At 43.9% G+C, this 19,577-nt stretch overlaps 2 protein-coding genes and 1 long non-coding RNA gene across 3 annotated transcripts; 2 read left to right on the forward strand and 1 right to left on the reverse strand.

Annotated features, from left to right (window-relative positions):
- The first annotated feature begins 750 nt into the window (after positions 1-750).
- Positions 751-8,490, forward strand: LOC4339743 (probable GPI-anchored adhesin-like protein PGA55). The gene is made up of 15 exons (XM_015784913.3): positions 751-1,017; positions 1,796-2,201; positions 2,300-2,477; positions 2,918-3,057; positions 3,133-4,378; positions 4,456-4,556; positions 4,674-4,818; positions 5,259-5,327; positions 5,414-5,459; positions 5,553-5,926; positions 6,126-6,205; positions 6,317-6,452; positions 6,703-6,862; positions 7,086-7,168; positions 7,921-8,490. Exons 1-15 carry the CDS (start codon positions 900-902, stop codon positions 8,047-8,049), a joined length of 3,411 nt encoding a protein of 1,136 aa, XP_015640399.1. The 5' UTR covers positions 751-899; the 3' UTR covers positions 8,050-8,490.
- A 4,644-nt stretch (positions 8,491-13,134) lies between these two features.
- On the forward strand, positions 13,135-14,613 carry LOC9269429 (transcription repressor OFP8-like). The gene has a single exon (XM_066310307.1). It carries the CDS (start codon positions 13,543-13,545, stop codon positions 14,476-14,478), a length of 936 nt encoding a protein of 311 aa, XP_066166404.1. The 5' UTR covers positions 13,135-13,542; the 3' UTR covers positions 14,479-14,613.
- Positions 14,614-16,307: 1,694 nt separating this feature from the next.
- Positions 16,308-17,734, reverse strand: LOC136356734 (uncharacterized). The gene is made up of 2 exons (XR_010741668.1): positions 17,407-17,734; positions 16,308-16,598 (listed from the first exon to the last, which is right to left on the reverse strand). It is a non-coding gene; the product is annotated as an uncharacterized lncRNA (long non-coding RNA).
- Between the last annotated feature and the right edge of the window lie 1,843 nt (positions 17,735-19,577).

Consider the following 19,577-nt stretch of genomic DNA (forward strand, 5'->3'; position numbering starts at 1 on the left):
GTAAGTACTCCCAAATATTCCTTTTTTTATATGTATTTTAGTCCTTGAGGTAAAGCCTAGATGGTGAGGTCGCCAAACTGAGTGAGTGACGCCTAAATCTTACCATTCATGCCAACGTATTTGGCGCTAAGACATACCATCTCAGTGTCAATCTCACTGACGCCGAGGTAGAAGTCTGTATTTGAGGATAAGATTTTTACAAGAGGTTTTTTCTAAAATACATCTTTCAAAAGAGCTAAAATATCAAAAATCCAGTAATATTCTACCATACTAGCACAAATTTGGTCTAAACTAAAATAGGATGGCTAGCGAGTCTTGACCCATTTGTCGGTCCACCTCTATTTCACGCCAACTATTTTATGAAACCGTTCGACTCCAGTTAATAATTTTTTTGGTAAACTACTGTACCTGATTAAACCAAATTCTCAATTTTCTTTTAATATATTGTTAAACGTGACCGTTCTTTCTACCGATTAATGGAAGTATTGCCTGTATTGGTCTAAGTTGAAAAAAAATCTGGCACATTGTTGAAGTGTTACCTGGCACAGAACTGTAGTAGTAAAGTGAACATACACAACCAACTCACCATTTTTGATGGGTCCCATGATGCAGTGACCTGGATTCGTTTCGAAATTCGAATATACAGTACAACTTAGAAATCGAAGCAAAAGAAATGGAAATAAAACCGCAACAACAACAAATGAGAAAAAAAAACATAAAAATCGAGTCCCCGCAAAACAGAAAGTCCCCGGAAAAGGATCGCCTCGCCGGCCGCCGTTCCCTCCCCACAAACCCAAAATCAACAGCCGGCCGGCCACCGCCACCGCCACCGCCACCTCCCCTTCCTCCTCCTCTCCCGCACCCCCGCCGCCGGCAGCCGCGCGGCGGAGCTGCCGGCGATGGCGACGGCAGGCGGCCCGGGGAGGGCGCACACGGTCCGCGACCTCGCGGAGGAGGGGAAGAAGCGGGCCGTGCTGCTCCTCGTCTTCGCCTTCGGCCTCGCCTTCCTCATGTCCCGTGAGTTCTCCCAAACCCTAAGATAGCGCTTGTCTGCTGGTAGCTTCGAGCTCTCCGATAGGTAGGGAGGGGACGGTGATTTTTGTTTGCCGATGCATTTGTTCGGTCACCAGTTCCGTGATTAGGGTTTATGTTGGTTGCTCGTTCCGATGCATCTGATTTGAACCGTGTTTCTCGGGTAATCATCCTCCCTAGATGCGGTAACGGCGGTAGTGATGTACTACTGATTTTTGTTTCACCATCGTTTCTACTCGCTGTTGTTAGGGCGTTTGTTCCAGCGGTTGTTGCGTTGAGCTCTTCATTTTCTGTTCATTGTTGTTTTTCGAGTAGAGAGATTAGTTTGTCCCACAGGTGCTGTAAATTGCTGCATTGAGCAGTTGGTAAATTTGGGGTACACTTGGTGTCCGAGCGGATCATTTTTCGTGTTATATGATGTGTTACTTCTTAGAGACATCAGAAATTTTGTTGCTGATTGTCCATTCTATGGGTTCATGCCTGTGGTGGCATGTTGGTAGTTGTAAATTTGTTTAATGTATAATGTTGCATACAACACTAATTATATGTTAGACTGCATGATTGAGTGTAGAGACAAGCGAGATAAGCACTAAGTATGTCAGTTCAATTTTGGCCTTGTGGCTTTGCCTATGCCAGGGATCATAAAGCATACCTCTGTGGAAGTTGAAAAAAAGTGCTACATTTCGAAGAAAAGCTAAGATCCATGTTTGTTTAACCCAGTATTCTACTGAACTAATGTAATGACTAATTTTGTCCATTGCAGTGACAAGCTCCTCAGTTTGGATTAACTTGCCATTTGCCACAGCTTTGATTGTTTTATTTCGCTACATATCACTTGACTATGATTTCCGTAGAAAGAGCACAACTACCACAGATAACGATGCCAGTCGCGCACTTACCAAAACAAAAAGTATTGAACCAAATAAAATCCCCTCTATTCAAAAGGATGGAAAGTCAGATTGGAAGAGCAAGGTGAATTCCCCTCCAGTTGAAGCTGCAATTGAACAGTTCACAAGGCACCTTGTCACAGAGTGGGTAACAGATCTATGGTACTCCCGTGTAACACCTGACAAGGAAGGTCCAGAGGAACTCATCAATATAGTTAATAATGTCCTGGGAGAGATATCAGTCCGGGCAAGAAACGTTAACCTTATCGCTCTGCTAACCAGGTTGTGAAAAGTCTGATCTGTCACATGAAGTACATGAAACAGTGCAAAATTTAAGAACAATGGATGTCTTACAGTAAAATCTTCTCTACCTTTTTCAGGGATCTGATTGATCTTATATGCAAAAATTTGGAGCTTTATCATTTATGCCAAGCCAAGATTGGAAAAGAGAAGTTTGTTAATCTCTCGACGGAGCGTCGTGATGCTGAACTAAAACTGACCCTTATAACCGAAAACAAGTTGCATCCAGCTTTATTTTCAGCCAGTGCTGAGCACAAGGTAAGACCGAATGGATCATGAAGCTTCCAGTTTCTTGTAGTAAGTTATTGTGTTTTCAGATCTCAATGTGATCGGAAATTTGATGGACCGCTAGGGCTGGAATTTTGATTATGTTTCACAAGTACCACGGATGATAACAATATGCACCATAACACTCCTGCTTCTTCACATCGATAATCGATTATGATTATTTCTTGAATTTCATATATACCTGTATATTACCCAGCTGCCCATGGTGTTGAATCTGCGCACGGTATAAGCTGAGTGTTGCTAGGTTAATACATATTTAAAAATCCGGTAGATTAATCATATGCATTCCTGGTGATCTCTTGTGTAAACTGTTTGGGAGGTATGACATATTAAATTGTATTCCCATTGTTTATCTGTTTAAGCATCAAAGATCATATGATAACATAGTATATGTTTATTTTTCCTTGCAGATCCTACAAAGTCTTGCTGATGGGTTGATATCAGTAACAGCAAAACCTCAGGATCTGCAGTGTTACTTCTTCCGATGTACTGCACGAGAACTTCTTGCATGTGCAGTCATGAGACCTGTCGTGAATTTAGCAAACCCAAGGTAGTGAGCCACTGCTCCTGCTCTACTTGATTCTGTTTTTTTCTGTTGTCATCATTTTGAGATGTAAATTTGCAGGTTTATAAATGAAAGAATTGAATTGTTGGCTCTTTCTCATGCCAACAAGGCAGAAAGAGGAGTTGCAGAATCATTGGAGCATGCTACAATGGTTAAGCAAAGGGAACCTCCTATGCCAACTGTTGATGAACTTGCTGCACTAATAGATCCCACGAGTTCAGGGGTTGAACTTGTGCGATTTAGTCAGGATCAGTCCAAAGCTGCACCAGATACGCAACTCAGTAATACTAGACATCCATCTAACCTCAAACCAAATTCCTCTAGTACTTCTTTGACCAATAGTTCACATCCACTTGAGTCTAGCATTTTATCTTCCACTACCCATGGTCATTCGAATTCCAGTATGTCATTGCATTCCCAAAGTAGTGGCAGGACAACTGCAGAATGTTATGAGGGAGAATGGGCACAGACCATGGATATCAGCTCCCAGCAAAAAAGTCAAGCCCTAGCACCTGAGCACCTTGAGAACATGTGGACTAAAGGGAAGAATTACAAATCAGAAAATGTAAAACATGTTGCGAGAGTACCTTCCAAATCTTCTTCTCTAGGCACTTCTCCAGTGCAGCAGTCAGCTCCTTACAGCACTTCTGTTGGTCATTATCCTAGTGCTCCACAAAGGCAGACAACTATGTCTCGTTCTGATGACCAACATTTGATTAAACACTCAACTACTGCTGCATACTTAAATGGCACCAATCATCTGAGGATGGCTTTATCCAGAGAAAGTGCAGATCATGCCAGCCAAGAAGACTTTGGAGTGGACAGTGAGAGTTCATATGCCACTGAGGAGGATGAGAATAACAATGTGACTGGGCTTGACTCTCCAGTAACGAGAGTTTGGGACAGCAAAAGTAAAGGAAATGCCACCTCATCACATATACACCATCCACTTGAATCTCCAGGTTTCCATAAAGCAAAGAAGAACAGAAGTCATATTGGCAAGTTGAAAATGACAAAAACTTCAGGAAGAAAAAGGTCAAGGTCAAATTCTCAAAAGCCTCCTGTCTGGCAAGAGGTGGAGAGATCATCTTTATTGGTGGGGGATGATTTAAATATACTGAATACATCGGCAGATGATTCAAGGACGGATGGACTGTATGATGATACTGAGGTGGAAAGTATGTCAAGGATGTTTAGTGGTGCGAATGCTTCATCTTTGTCATTGGCATCAACTGACTCTTCATATTCATCAAATTATTCCACCACTAATGTGCTAGAAGACTCTTATTTGAAGTTGAAATGTGAGGTATTACATTCTCCTTTTAGTTATCCTGGTCCTGATAACTATAGATGGCACATATATTTATTCAATTTCTTATTCAGGTGGTAGGAGCTAGCATTGTGAAAAGTGGATCTGGCATGTTTGCTGTATATTCTGTTTCTGTGACTGATGCCAATGGTAATAGTTGGTCCATCAAGAGGAGGTGATTATATTCTAGTTTTGTATTCACGTGAGCTGTAACAGATATTGCACCTATGATTATTCAAACGTGGTGATACTTCTTTTTAACTGGACTTGCACTATTTTTTGACCTTATCAGATTTCGCCATTTCGAAGAGCTACATCGGCGTTTGAAAGAATATTCTCAGTACAATCTTCACTTGCCTCCAAAGCACTTCCTTTCGTCAGGGCTAGAGGTCCCTGTTGTTCGAGAGAGATGCAAGTTGCTTGACATATATCTAAAGGTGTTTTTCTTGTGCTGTTTGAAGATTCCAAGTTCATTTTTTCAATCGCTCCATACCTTATAATTCGAACTTAAGACCAACTTTCATGAGGCCTAAAACGATGCAAACATATCGCAAGCAGCAGAGAGTTTTCTTGCTATTTTCTTCGGAGGTATACCAGATAGTGTGCTTCTTAGAATTCTTCAGACGTATGAATAGACTTGCAAGCATGCATGTGCAGCTAATTACATCTTCATCGATGTTAGTTTGTTGGCTTGTTATATATTTAGTAAACATCTGTGAGCTTTGTTTTCTGTTCTCCTGTTGCTATATGGTAACTTTATTTTTTTTCCATGTTTTGCTTCAAGTGTTTCGTTGTCTGAACATAATGCATGCTTATGAAATTTGAATGCTCATTTAAACAAAACACACTTCTAATCACATGATTATTTGTTCTACAGAAGCTTCTTCAGATTCCCACTGTTTCAAGCTGTATAGAGGTCTGGGATTTTCTAAGTGTTGATTCACAGGTTAGTGTTTTCTTTAATCTTGTTGCACTCACCCGTTGAAACTGGTATATTATAATTCAATAACTTGTCAAATGTCCTCGCTGCAGACATACATCTTCACTGACACTCTCTCAGTTATCCAGACGTTGTCAGGTGAATAATCCCCTTTTAGTTGAGTAGCTAATCTATTTTTTAAACCGTTTGCGTTTTCATGCTATTTAATGCCCATTCTGTGATATCACACAGTCAATTTAGATGAAAGATCAAAAGAGAAGAATACAAAATCATTCAATTCTTCCCAAGCTTTGAATGGGAATTTGGTCTCTGCTAGCCAATCTTTGCATGTACATAAAGATGATACCATGCCGAAGGAGAAGGATAAAGACTTTGATGCTGTTGATGGTTTGAGATCAAGGAAGAGGAACACGGAACAGAATTTAGGAATTGGTGTTGGCAACACAAATGCCAATCTTCATGAAGACCTCTCTGGAAGTGACCCTGAACAGAACGAGCATTCATTTATAATAAATTCGGGAAATTCTAAAAAGACACTGTCAAGTGAAACTGACTACCCGCCTCAAAGTTTGGAGTCTGATGGATACTCAGTAGCTCCTAATGATGTAAGTTATAGTAATTAGTTCTACTGCCACATTTTGTTATCGTTCTTGCATTTGAGCAGTCTTTTGTTCCTCCATTTTTGTTCTTTTACTTTAATTGTACGTGGTGCACCAGCTGCCTGCCTTATAACTTCAAAATTAATTGCACATGGTGCACCAGCTAACCTGCCTGACTAATAACTTCAAAACTACTATAATGCAGTGGATGGCTCCAAATCTTAGTGTGCCCTTATTTCATTTGGTTGATGTGGTTTTTCAGCTCCAAGATGGTGGCTGGATCAGGTACATCATTATAATTTCTAACTTTTAGCGTATCTAACTTTAGTATTTGCACTTGTAGAATAAACCCCCAAGTAAAATAGTTCCTACTGTCGTTCTTCTTTTTATTTTTAGGAGGCAAGCATTTTGGGTAGTGAAGCAAATACTGCAACTGGGAATGGGAGACACATTTGATGACTGGCTTGTTGAGAAAATCCAGTTACTTAGGAAGGGGAGGATTGTTGCTTTTGCAGTTAAGCGGGTTGAACAAGTAAGTGTCAAATCCTTAGCAATGCAGGTGCCAAGGTGCCAGCAGAGTGAAAGGGAACTGTTTTCTTTGATGCAGCTAAATAAATCATATTATAAGACTTTCTAGCATTACCCAAATTCATATAGATGTTAATGAATCTAGACACACATATGTCTAGATTCATTAACATATATATGAATGTGGGTAATGCTAGAAAGTCTTATAAGTCTTTGGTCTGAATTGCATAATTTTCTAATTTCACTCTGTGCAGATACTCTGGCCAGATGGAATTTTCCTGACAAAACATCCTAAGAGAAAAGCAGCAACACCTCCACCTGGTTCCCAGAGTAACGGCATGGCCAACTATCTGACTGATGAACAACGACTAGAGGATGCTCATCGTGCAAATTTTGTCCATGAACTAATGATAGGTGAACTTCATACGTAATATTATTCTATGGGTGATGCTACACCACTTTATTTTGTTAAAATATATTGTTTTCCCTCTTAGTTTGCTTCCGTAGTTGTAGAGATGTAATGATTCCCTTCTAATAACAGACTTGTTGCCTGAATTTGAATGCTTCATAACTGCTTTTAGTCTTTAAAGTCCGCATGTTGTTTTAACACTACCATCTTACTGTTTTATCTGCACAGAGAAAGCACCATCTGCGTTAGTGAGTCTGGTTGGTCGAAAGGAGTACGAAAGATGTGCTCAGGACGTCTACTTCTTTCTTCAGGTAAATATGCCCAGAGGATTCAGGTCATACCTTTTTTTTTGCGAGGAAAAAAAGTAGATCATACTGGATGCAAATTTACCATTTTCTGAGCATTCTGCATGATATTACCATTAGAACTCACAACTTTCTTCAAAAGAAACACTGAAATCATTATTTTTTTTTAAGCAGCTAAGGTAGGCAGTCTTAACATCACATGCCTCATGTTGGGGGTGTTGTGAGTTTAACCATGTTTTTGTAGAAGTTAGGGTACTAGTGTATCTCACAGAAATTCATAGAGACCTTCAATAACAAGCTCAATCAGCATCTACCTGTGTAGAGTAGTAATGTTTTTGAAAAGTAAATGTATATCTAATAATGTGACTTGATTAAACTTCTCTGAACCAATTTGGGAGTTTGTTGAAGCAATAATATTTATACGAAACTGGGATACCTTTTCCACAAATGTATGTCCTTGTGGCATGCACGTACTCACTTTGACCTAAACTGCCTAAAGGTATGTAGATTTGGCCAGAGTATATGGACAGGTTGATTGTAAAAGATGATTTCGTGATATTATTATAAATCATAAAGTTTTTGTAACATACGCATGGGACACGGCTATAAATATTGATGTCTCTCTCTGTGTCTCTCTTAAACTAAAAAACATGTATTTGTGAAAAGAAAATTCTTAGGAAACAACCTTAAGGTCAAATACAGTAGCATCAGTAACTATATGATCCTTGACTGATGTTTGGAGTTTATTTTCTGTACAGTCTCCAGTTTGTTTGAAGCAGCTAGCATTTGAAGTCCTAGAGCTCCTTGTACTAGCTGCATTTCCAGAGTTGGATGACATTGTGAAGAAGTGGCATGAAGACAAACAGCAGTTGTACGCCCTGGAATAATTTTTCATGGTGAACGAATTATTCCGCAGGGTCAGATCAAACACGTATGCTTGATGCAGAGTGCAGATCCATTCCAGTGTAAATAAGGGAATCCCGAAATCAGTGCTGTTTTGACATTTCTGTTTAAATGGAGGCGACTTCGTGCAGTGTGAATATGATTAGTTAGCAGTTTGTGAGAACGGTCCCTTCTCCCCCATGGACCAGTAGGCCGTTTTTTTGTTCGACAGACTGGTCTCTCTTTTTTTTTCTCATAGAATCATAGAGTTTGGTATACATAATGCAGCTTGAAAGAAAGAGGTCACACAGTATTTTTTTACTGTAGGTGTAGGGTTGATGTACTTTTTGTTAGCGTCTGTTTTTTGTCCCCTGTGGGTGTTACCAAATTTTGTAACTCCGCATTACGTTGAATGAAATAAAGAAGTGATCCAGGAATTCCTCCTTCGCTGGTTGTTAGTTCTAAGGGCTCTATCTGAGTCGTCCTTGATTGTCGTTGGCTCGTTAAACCTCTTGCCCTTTGCTGGATCCTTTCCATGTGCTCTCGTTATAAGAGTCATGCTATCATCATCTTCTCTATGAACACTTTGAGCTTACAGTTCAGCTCGCTGCAGCAGCTTGTTTGTCAGTCTCTTGTTTTTTCCCCCCCTGAAGAGTGTATCTGTATAGAACTCTGGCAACAGTACACAAATATGTTTCCATTCAAACATTCACAACCAGGCTGCGCCTCGGGAATTGGGATGGCCGTGATCCGGCACAGGGAAGGGAACGCAACACCGGGCGGCCGACACGCTGCATCACCTGCACTTCACTGCATTCTGTAGAAGAAAACCGTGGACGGGCGAGAGCGGTATGCGCAAGTGCACCGAATGAGGCCGGAGATCTCCAGCTAGCCGGCAACCAACCGTATCACAGCACGGCCACCCCGCGCGTGTCCAAAACGCCGCGGCTCGTGGCCGGCCCCGCCCGCCGGCGTCTAGTCGTACTCCGTCGTAAATAGGTACTGTTCATGGCTAAACGCCAGGACGATCACCGGGATTGTTCTCTGAACCTCCCCTGTTTGGAGAGGACGCTTTGGCTGTGCTTGCAAAGCTGATGACATCACGGACACCCTGCCTGTCTGAACCAGCCGAAGCATATTGTTGCCTCTCGCCCAGGTACATTCGTGCAGAGGCACGGACCTCACAGTAGCCATCTCCCTTTGGCAACTCTTGTCGTGGTATTGACAGGTTCATGGAAGAAGCTAGGCTCCTGATCGAACTGGTCCTGTGAGCTTGTGAGGCTGTGAAGCGAAGCCATTGCAGCGACGACAACAGCCAGCAGCTGCCATTGTGCCATTCTTCGTCCAGCTATAACACTGGTAGGAGTAGTAGCTGCTGCTCATGATTCGCCGTTGCTAGTCGCACGCGGCTGATCCAAGGCAACAATCCTCGTGATGGACTCTGCTGACGCTTGCCTGCGTCACATTGTCCTCGGTTCTTGGACACTGATTGGCATGTACATTGGCTCCAAGTACGTATACTGCTGGTACTACATTTGAATTCGACATTAGATTAATCTTTTCTTCCGGTGAGATGTAGGCTTACTTGTTGGCCGTTTCTTTCTTTATGTAAGACTGTAACTATTCGTGTCCTTGGACTTAGCTCTGATCATGCATGGTTTTTTGGCCTGTAATCGCGGGACATCAGTGCAGAAGACACTCACTGAAACGATGCGCTAATAATGCAGTAAAATCAATCATGCCCTCCTCCTACTGCATTGGAATTTGGAGGCTTTCAACATTGAACTGTGATGTATCATGTATCCTACCCCTGATATATCATGTGGTTACAAGCTGCTGTGTGAAGGTTACAAAAGTTGCCTTGACAGCTGAGTGAAAATTGGGGCCGTTGGGTTTGTTTGTTTGTTCACTCTTCCTGAATTAATTGCTCACTTTTGTTCGATGTCGATCTTTAAAAAAAGGTTATGTTTGAAATCAAAGCGAGGGAGATGATACGGGGAACAATCAGATAGGTGATAGATGTAGGTATGTGAATGTCTGCTTGTGTTTGATGTGATCTTCCCTGCTAACTGCTAAATATGAAACAATTTTAGGTCAGAGGGTGTTACTCAATCAGAGGGAGATCATCTGGGACTAATGCGGCGACGAGGATTATTCAGATTATTCAGGTATACACGCCTGTGCCTCCCGTGACAGAACAGTTGCTAGTTAAAAACCTGAGAATCTGGAGACAGAAAGGGGTCTCTCTTTGCACATATGTCAAAGCTCACCAACCGGTTGGGTGTATGGTCAGTGAAGTTTATTTAGTGCTCTGCTTGCAGAAGCTTAAACATGTTTTTATGGTGTAACAACCAGCTTTGTACCATCATGTGCAAGCATCCTCCCAGACGGCCGGCCGGCCGGCCGGCACCTTTGATTTCAGCCATTGAAGTTGAAGAGATACGCTTGTCTTGCACTCTGTTCTCACTCGATGCTGCTCTTGAACTTTTCTTTGTCCAATTCGATCTCTTCTTTCCATGTGCTGGAGCCTGGATGGAGATTGGACCATCCACCTAGCATCTTGGATTCCTGGTACTACCGGCTGCTACTTGCGTTAGCTGCAGCGGTAAACAGCAGAATGATGGGGGCGTTGATGACGGCGTCATCCAATCAGGATGGTGATACTGGGAATGGATTCTAAGTCTCGATGCCTTTTTGTTTGTTATCTGAATAGTTATAAAAAAATTTAGAAAACAAATTGATAAGGTATAACTTACATTTGAGTGATATATTGAACTTAAAATAAAATATAAAAGTTCTACTCCTACGTCATTTCATTGATAAAGAAAAGATACACACCGATAAAAAAAAAGATACTAATTCTACGGTCCTTTAAAAAATATCTGGAGGACCAATATTTTACACTAAAAATTTTGTTACCTCGAAATACCTAGTATCTAGAGGTATCAAGTTTTACACTAAAAAATTGTAATATCTTGATACCTTTTCAAGAATTGTAAACTTTCCAAAAGAAAAAACAAACAAACCTGCTGCCTCATTTTTTTTTGAAAGGAATCAGCACGAGACTGTGCTATTTCATTAGATATAGGCGTAAAAAAATACAACCCCTAGGGGCAAAAAAAAAAAGAGCTGTACAAAATTATATAAGCGCTATGATTAAGTTGGTAAGAATTCTCCAAGTCACATTGCGCCTGCCATTATCCAGGTTCTTGCCTCTTCCTTTATTTTTGCCATAAGGTTGGGGGGCCGCCGTTTCCTTGTGCTCCAAGTCCCTGCTGCCTCATTTCATTGATAGACAAAAGATACACACCATAAACACTGTTATACAAGCAACTCATTATCTTGTCCTTTTTTAATATATTTTCTATAACCATTGCATAAAACGATCGAGAGGATGTTTTCTCGAGGTTTCGGAATTTCTCAGGGTGGTACCGATGAAACCTGAAACGCGCGTGTAATGGTGGTGGCCGGTGTCACCTGCTCCATGGGCCGCCGCTTGCTGCCTGCAACAATTGGAGGTGGCGATCAGCGAACCACTCAACCAGATCGCACATTCCGGCATCGCGCGCATGCGTGCATGCATGCAGCGGGCGGCAGCAAAAGGAAGGCAGCCAAGAGCACGGAGAAATCATCGGTTTCCGCGTCACAAGCGAAGCGAGTGCCATGAGGCATGAGCAGAGCTTAGCAGCAGCTGCACTTCGACGTGTATCAGTGTATGTGTCACGGTGCAGCGAAGAGCAGTGTGGATATATGGTTTGCAGTTGCACGATCATATCACAGTGTGGATTCAGCTGAGCTTCCTGTCACTGACGAGCTCATACATTCAGGCTAGTAGTATTGGTACTGTAACCCTTGAAATGCAGAGATAGGTTGCGATCAATAATTTATGATCATTAGTTAGATGATCAACCTCGGTCACCTCACCAATCATATTGAGTTTATTATGGGTACATGGTCGAGTAGGACCTGATCATTGCTCATCGTCATCATGGATGTAAGAATGCTGGGGACTGATTTTGTTAGCGCAGAATAGATGTTCTAACTACGAATAAACAAGAGGAACTCATTTAAGTCACCACACTGTTATCGAGTCTCTAATCTGCCACCGAATAATCAATGCTCCATCAGTGTACGTACACTACTTTTACTTCTCTAAATAGTTCGATCACTTAGTTCGATTAAAACCATTACCTCCCCCCCCCCCCCTCCAAAAAAAAAAAAGACACTACCATTTTCTTGCCATCGTCACCACCTCTCCAGTATGATATTAGATTTGGTATTGCATGTAATCTATAAGATATTATGCCCGATCTCTATAGAATAACATGTCTCATACATAATACCAGGTCTAATAAATAGATGCCACCCCGTCTTAGAATATAAGAAGTTTTAGAGTTGGACACGATTATTAAAAAAGTAGGTAGAAGTGAATGGTGGAGGATGAATATTAAGAAAGTATGTAGAAGTGAATGGTGGAGGTTGGTTATTAAGAAAATAGGTAGAAGTGAATGGTGGATGGTTGTGAACTTGTGATTAGTTGGAAAGAAAATGCTGGTGAAGAAGTTATATTTTGGGACAAATCCTGAGGGCTAAAAGTTATTATATTTTGGGACGGGGAGAGTAGGTACTAAGAGAATAAGATATATCTCTTTTTTTTTTAAGTTCTTGTTGGTGATGAACTTAAGGTCATAGAGGCGTAGTGACACGCGGTGAAGGTGGTGGCGAAGTCGTCATAGCCTTCAATTGTGTCTTCGAGGTGCCTCAATTTTGATTAAAAAAACTGAAGCTTTTTCCACCTAATTGATCGATCGGGTGGAGAAAGAGGAAGAAAATGCAGGATGAGGATGTTACATACGAAGACGAGGGTCAAGGCATCACCGAGAAAGACAGAAAGGTGTCGTCTCATCGTCGCTAACCACCGACATCTTCCTTTGATTCTTCGTCCTCCTGTACGCTCGATCTCTCTTTTTCTCTCTCGCTATGGGTCGCCTTTTTAGAGATGAAAAGAAACACGAGATAAATGGGAGAAGAAAGAAGATGTATAGGTAGTGTTTGGTTTTGTTTTGGGGGCTTTCTGATCCGATCTGAAGATTTCTAAAAGCGAGTGCGAGGTCACCCGGATGTTGAGTACTAACACCGAAGCATACCGTATCAATGCGAGGACAGGATTCCGTCCGCTGGCATTCCCCGTTACGGTAAGAATAGTATGCCGTGCCATTATTATTTATCCGGAGGATTTGCTCCCATCATGCATGTATGAGGTGGCGTACGTCCCGTTGCAAAAGCCAACTGTTGCTCCACGACACCAACATATCTGTACCTATCTGGCTGCCACATCATCAGACGATCGCTCGCCATCTCTCGTCGCCCAACTGGAGTAGTATTTTAAGCCCAGCCACTACATGCAACTTGAGCGACACCAGCTGCTACTACAACCATCTGCAAGCACAACGAGAGGAATCCAGAGCTAGTAGGCACACTTGTGCATTGTGTCCGTCATGGACATGAGCAAGGCCAGGCGCCATGGCGTCGGCGTCGGCGTCCGGCTGAGGCAGCGGCTGTCGCAGATCCTACTCCACTCTTCCTGCACCACCACATCGGCCACGGCATTCGTCACCAATGTCGCCGTGGCGGCCGGGAACGCCGCCGCGGCGCGCCAAGCACCGCCTCCCGCCGCCGCCAACGACGCCCATCAGCCGAGGCCCAAGATCGATGGCAGTGTCCGGCGTCGGCGCCGGCGCAGCGCGCGGGCTCTTGTTCACATCTCCATCGACTGCTCCGGCCCCACCAGCGCCCGCTCTGTCGGCGCCGCGGTCATGCCATCTCCGGTGGCGCCGGCCAAGGACGTGAAGGCTGTCATCAGGAGCAAGGCTCGCGGTGGGAGGCCGCGGTCGCCGTCGTACAGCTGCTCGTCCTCCACCGTCACCGACGACGAGCTCCCGCCGTTCAGCAGCAGCGACGGGGAGGGCGGCGAGGGGGCGGAGACGAGGTCGTCGACGCTCTTCTCCTCCCTCAGCATCTCCTCCGACTCCACCTCCGATTTCTACAACAGCACCGGCGGCGGGTCAAAGCGCCACCACAAGAACCCACCTCGCCGCGTGCCTCGCCGCGCGCCGCCGAGAGGCGCCAATGCCGGCGACGCGAAGCCGCACGAAGACAACAAGGGCGGCGCGAAGAAAGCCGACGACAAGCACGGCGGCGGCGTCGTCGGCGTGGCCGCGGCGGGCAGCATGGCGGTGGTGAAGCGGTCGCACAACCCGTACGCCGACTTCCGGAGCTCGATGGTGGAGATGGTGGTGGAGCGGCGCATCTGTGGCGCCGACGCCATGGGCGACCTCCTGATGTCGTACCTGTCGCTCAACTCAAGGCGCCACCACCCGGCCATCCTCGCCGCCTTCGAGGACGTCTGGGAAGCCGTCTTCGCCACGCCCTGATCGATCGATCGATCGATCGATCTCCATCCTTGTAACAAATGCAATGTACAGCTTGTTCTTCCAAGCATCGATTGTTCTCCGGAACATGTAACTTAATTTATTATTAGTAGCCGCTTAAGAATTTATTTATCCTTATATCATTGTTTCACTTTCATCCAGATCAGTTCTCTCAAGTGATGAACACTAACAAGTATCCATCCATCAATCCATCACTTGAATCCTGATAGAGTTGTTGCAAGATACATAGTATGCACTCCAGTACAGAGAAATCGTTGATCTTTCCATGTACAGTAATCTTGTGCACGCATGAAATATCTCTGTTCTGATGAGAAGGACACTTAACCAAACTTGGGAACTCTGTTCTACTATGTTATATGCAGTATAGTGTGGTTAGAATCAAGTTAAGCCGTACACCTGGTGATTGCATTGGACCATTTGTACGTAGGGCCTCTACACTTAATTAGCATCAAGACGGGCAGGATGCCTAGTGGATAACTGGATACACCTATCATCTCTTGTCCTCCTCTCGGACACCATCATTGTTGTCATGACCAAATTCGTGCGCACACCCTGCCTTCCTAGTCCTTTGCAGTTGCACATAGACAACACTCACTAAACTTCACTTCAGGAATTTCTTCACTTCCCATTTGAGAGCCATGAAAAAAAATCAGAAAAAATCAAATGAAGAAACAGACTTTTTTTTTTAAAAAAAAAACAGAACTTGGGATAAGTTTTAAACCAATTTAGCGACGATTCGAAGTACAAACGATCACCGGAGCTGTTTTTTAAAAAAGAACATAGATTCAGTGTAGGCAACTAGGTAGACATGGGCAGCTGGAGATGAAGAGGTTTTAAGGGCCAAGTTGGCGGCGAGCTGATGGAAGTTTCTCCCAGCAATCTCCGACGAGCACGACATTTTAATACGGAGTTTAGTCAGTGATTAGTTGCACTAGTAGAACAAGCACAAAACGACGCTGGGCTTGTCCGTACGTGGAGAGAGCACATTGCAGAGCAGATTCTCCCCTGCATTGAACGCTACCCTCTCTCTTCTCTCGATCTCACACTCATGTGCGAGCTGAGCAGCTAGCTAACCTACTGCCCCTACGTTTACTTTCTTTGTTAAATAAACTGGATTTCGTAGGTGTTACGGCGAATGGTTCGTCGTCTTCTAAGTGGAGGATGCTAATGCTAGATTGTTTGGCTAACTAAATTGTACTAGTAGCTATTCTTTTTTTTTTCTTGTCGTGAAATTCTACTCCTTGGTGTCAAGTGTTAACCGCACCCTAAGTTTTCATCAAGAAAAAAGCTACTCCCTCCGTTCCTTTTCAATTGACACTGTTGATCAGTGTGATCTTATCATTAACCACTAATGTTTTTTAAAAAATTACAACACCTTGGTGAACACAAGTAGTATAGTTATATTTAAGATGTAAAGTACTTGAGTAGTATAACATATTTGTACTCTTTTTTTTTTTAAAAAAAGGCAAGTGGTCAAAGTTTGTGGATGAATAGTATAGTCAAGAAAAGGGGAATGGAGGGGTACCAGAAATGGAGTTTGCTCAGAGGCAGGCCCCATTTGGTAGGGCTCCAAACTCTAACTCCAGTGGGAGCTAGCTCTAGTGGGAGCTGGAGCGAGCTGAAAAGTGTTTGGCTAGCTTTGTCAACTCTAGAACTCCTGAAAGAGAGTATAGGAGGGAGGTTGACAATAGTACCCTTGTGATTTTTGCTGTTTTTGTGGTATATAACTGATAATTGTTTATTTTCTTTAGAATTTCAACAAAATTTCAAGTTAAATGATAATTGATAAAATAGTTGGCATAATTAGCAAATAATACAAATGTTCAGTACATTAATAATAGTAGGGTTGTCATCAAAACATAAAACAAAGGTCCAGTACATAACTCGCTCGATGGTATAGATCTAACATTAATAATATGCTCTGTCATGATCCCTTAATATTTTAGCAGCAAAGCATTGAGAGGTCTTTTGTTCACAACATACAATCAGTTCACAACATACAATTAGCTACCAGCTGGGTATCTTTAGGCAACAAAAGGTTCTTCCAGATAGAGGATTGACATAAATTCTTTTCTGTTGTCCTGGCAATTGGCATGACTTTGCTGCATGAAAAACAAGCAACACTCTGAATCAGTGGTGAATGAATCCAATAGAAAAAAGAACCTGCGGTGTCAAACTAAAATACAAATACATGTATTGGTCTGGGATGAAAGCAGGGGAGTAGAATGACTAGCCATCAAGTGGAGCTCAAATATTCTCTAAACTTTTGAAGACATTCTAGTGGCAAACAACTCATAACTTGCGTTTTTTCTGACCTGACTGCATATGTTTTACTTGTGAACATATAAACAGTCCAACCAAATTCAGACTTCAATCAATTCATCCTAGAGATCTATCTGACATTTGACAACCTTTTATTGGTCAATCTCATGCTAGAGATCTATAATAGAGGTTCATTGCAAGCATAACATATGGCATATCACAGATCCAAAACTGAAAGGCAACACATTTGTCATTTTCAATCAGAACTGAAATTGAAATATGTTTTGAAACTGAAACGCAAATACATTCTGAATAGAGGTTACTAGTTCTCATATGATACATTCAGACACTCACATCACACTTGTGCTTATATATATGCAGCACGCATGGTTACATCCATATATGCATCACAATGAACTTTAGACAACTGTATGCATCCATATATACATCCATAGTTATCGTAAGATTAAGTACATCCAAACATCCATATATGCATCCATAGTTAATTTTCTTGTTTCATTTTCTACCATACAGATCTGGACACCTTGCACACAGATTTGGAAACATGCACACCGATGTGAAAACCTTGCAAATATGAACAATCAATCCACATAGTAATGAACCAACTCACTAGGGTTTGGAAAATACCTTGCACACAAATCTGGAACCTTTTAAGCCACCGCCGTCCCCGTGCTCTGATTCCGCCCATCGCCGTGCTGCATCACCCCGCTGCTGTGAGCTGTAACAATGCCGAAAGCCGCAGCACGCCGCCGCCGTGCACCACTCCAACCGCCGCGTCGAGAGGACGAGGGAGGCCTCCGTCACCGTGCGCCTACGCCACCGCCGTGCACCACCGCCGCCGCCGTTGTGCGCTTCCGCCGTCTCCTCTCACGGTATCGCCTCCCCTATCGCTCTCTCGAGAGAAGGGGCTGCGACTCTGGGGGTGGAGGGAATGGGCGGTGCGGTTCGGGTGGGTCGGGGGTAGGCCAGTGGCATTTTCTTGTAATTTTGACGAAAGGGGATGGGTAGCTCTGTAATTAATTTTGGAGTGGAGCTGCGGAGCGACGTTTTTGCCACTCCATCTCGGTAGTACAATTTTTAGGAGCGATTCATCCCGCTCCGCTCCATTTTTGGGTGAATCTAGACCGTTTGGCACAACTCTAGCTCTAGGTAAATTGGAGTTGGGAGCTGGAGCTGTGCCAAACGGGGCCAAAGTAAAAGCAAGGGTCTTGCTTGGAAGTTGGGCTTCAAGTCCAATTTAGATAGGCCGCATGGGCCATGGGACCTTGCAAACGATCTCTCCCCTTCTCTCTATCATCGGAAGGAGTAAGTCCACTTTGACTCCCTTAAAAATGACTCGAATCTAATCCATGACCCTAAACCACAAAACCAGATATTTTAACCCCCTAAACTGCTAAAACCGGTGCAAATTGACTCCCTCAGCGGTTTTGAAAAGCGGTTTTGCTGACGTGGCGTCTACGTGGCAGTGTTGACCTGGTCTGCTGTTGACGTGGCGCTTAGGTGGCATTAGAATTAAAGATATACATGTGGGACCCATTTGTCATTCGCACGGAAGAAAAATTTGTGGAGCCACATGTCAGTCTATCCCTTCCTCATCCTCCCCCCCTCTCTCCCTTATCTCTCTCTCTCCCTCCCCATTCGGCAAGCGGCAACCACAGCCATTTGTGCCACTGGATGAGCACTGCCATGACCGTGCCTTACCGCGATTCCGTCTCGTCCTTCTCCATTCCCAGCAATGCAACCACAACCGTCACCGCCGTTGTGCGGCCGACCTCGCGTGGTTTCGCTACCTCAACCCTCAGGGCACCGCCCACCACCGCACCACCATTCCCGACCACTCCGACCGCCAAGGTCCCTTCTGGGTGTGCAGCAAATGAAAGGGAAAACTTGATTCCTTTTGGGGAAACTTGATTCCGCCGTTCACACTTCTTGGTGTGCAGCAATTATTCCTTTTGGGAAAACTTGACTTTTTTTTATAAAAAAAAAAAGAAAATCGTCCGGCTGTGGAGTGTGAACATCAATGTTTTCTCCTTCCCTTTCATTTGCTGTGAATTCAATCCCCTCCTCACGAACACTCGAACACCATGAGGACTCTCTACAAGACTCGGACTCCACCACCGCATTCTCGCATGGCTTAGCCGTATTCTCGTTTATCTCTAATGGGTCCTCCGTACACATGACCTAACCAAATTTTTCAACGAATTTTTTCCACTTTTCTGACTAGCCGATGCGTCCGTTCTTGATTCTTGTACGTATTCCTCATTCGTGCTGCATAGTGAGTAGTAGAGATTCAGACTTTTTTTTTTGTTTGAGGATCAGAGAATTGAGGGGAGTAGAGATTGAGATCAGAGAATTCAGCGGCAACGGCAGGCCTCAGTCAGATTTAGGCGGTAGCGGAGGAGCTCCGGCGAGCTCCATCTCTCCCAGGTGGCCGCCGTCCCCGGCGCCGTGAGGTGGCCACCATTGAGGTGGAGGCCGAAGCCGCGGTCCGCCGGCGCGCGCCGGCCGTCGTTCACCAAAGACAACCCCCGTCGGTCGACTTCCTCCACGACGCCGACCCTATCTCGCCGAGTGTTGCCTCGCCATCGTCGACTCCTCCACTCCGGGGACCGCCGCTCCAGCTAGCTCCTGTGTCAGCTCCCGCCACCGCCCGCCGCCACCACTCCGGCCCATGCCCGAAGGGGAGAGAGAGAAAGAAAGAGAGAAGGGAGGAAGAGGGGAGGAAGAAGAAAGAGAGAGATGACATGTGGGGCCCATATGTCAATGGGCCCCACAATTTTTTTTAATGTGTGAGAATG

Source organism: Oryza sativa, chromosome 5 (genome assembly GCF_034140825.1).
Source record: "Oryza sativa Japonica Group chromosome 5, ASM3414082v1".
In the NCBI taxonomy this organism is placed as follows: domain Eukaryota; kingdom Viridiplantae; phylum Streptophyta; class Magnoliopsida; order Poales; family Poaceae; genus Oryza; species Oryza sativa.

Excerpts from the sequence above, each read along its gene's own strand:
- LOC4339743 (XM_015784913.3), top strand. The coding sequence starts at position 900 with ATGGCGACGGCAGGCGGCCCGGGGAGGGCGCACACGGTCCGCGACCTC. Across the intron at positions 1,018-1,795 it reads CCTCGCCTTCCTCATGTCCC|TGACAAGCTCCTCAGTTTGG; the intron begins GTGAGTTCTCCC and ends TGTCCATTGCAG. Across the intron at positions 5,927-6,125 it reads ACTCAGTAGCTCCTAATGAT|TGGATGGCTCCAAATCTTAG; the intron begins GTAAGTTATAGT and ends ACTATAATGCAG.
- LOC9269429 (XM_066310307.1), top strand. The coding sequence starts at position 13,543 with ATGGACATGAGCAAGGCCAGGCGCCATGGCGTCGGCGTCGGCGTCCGG.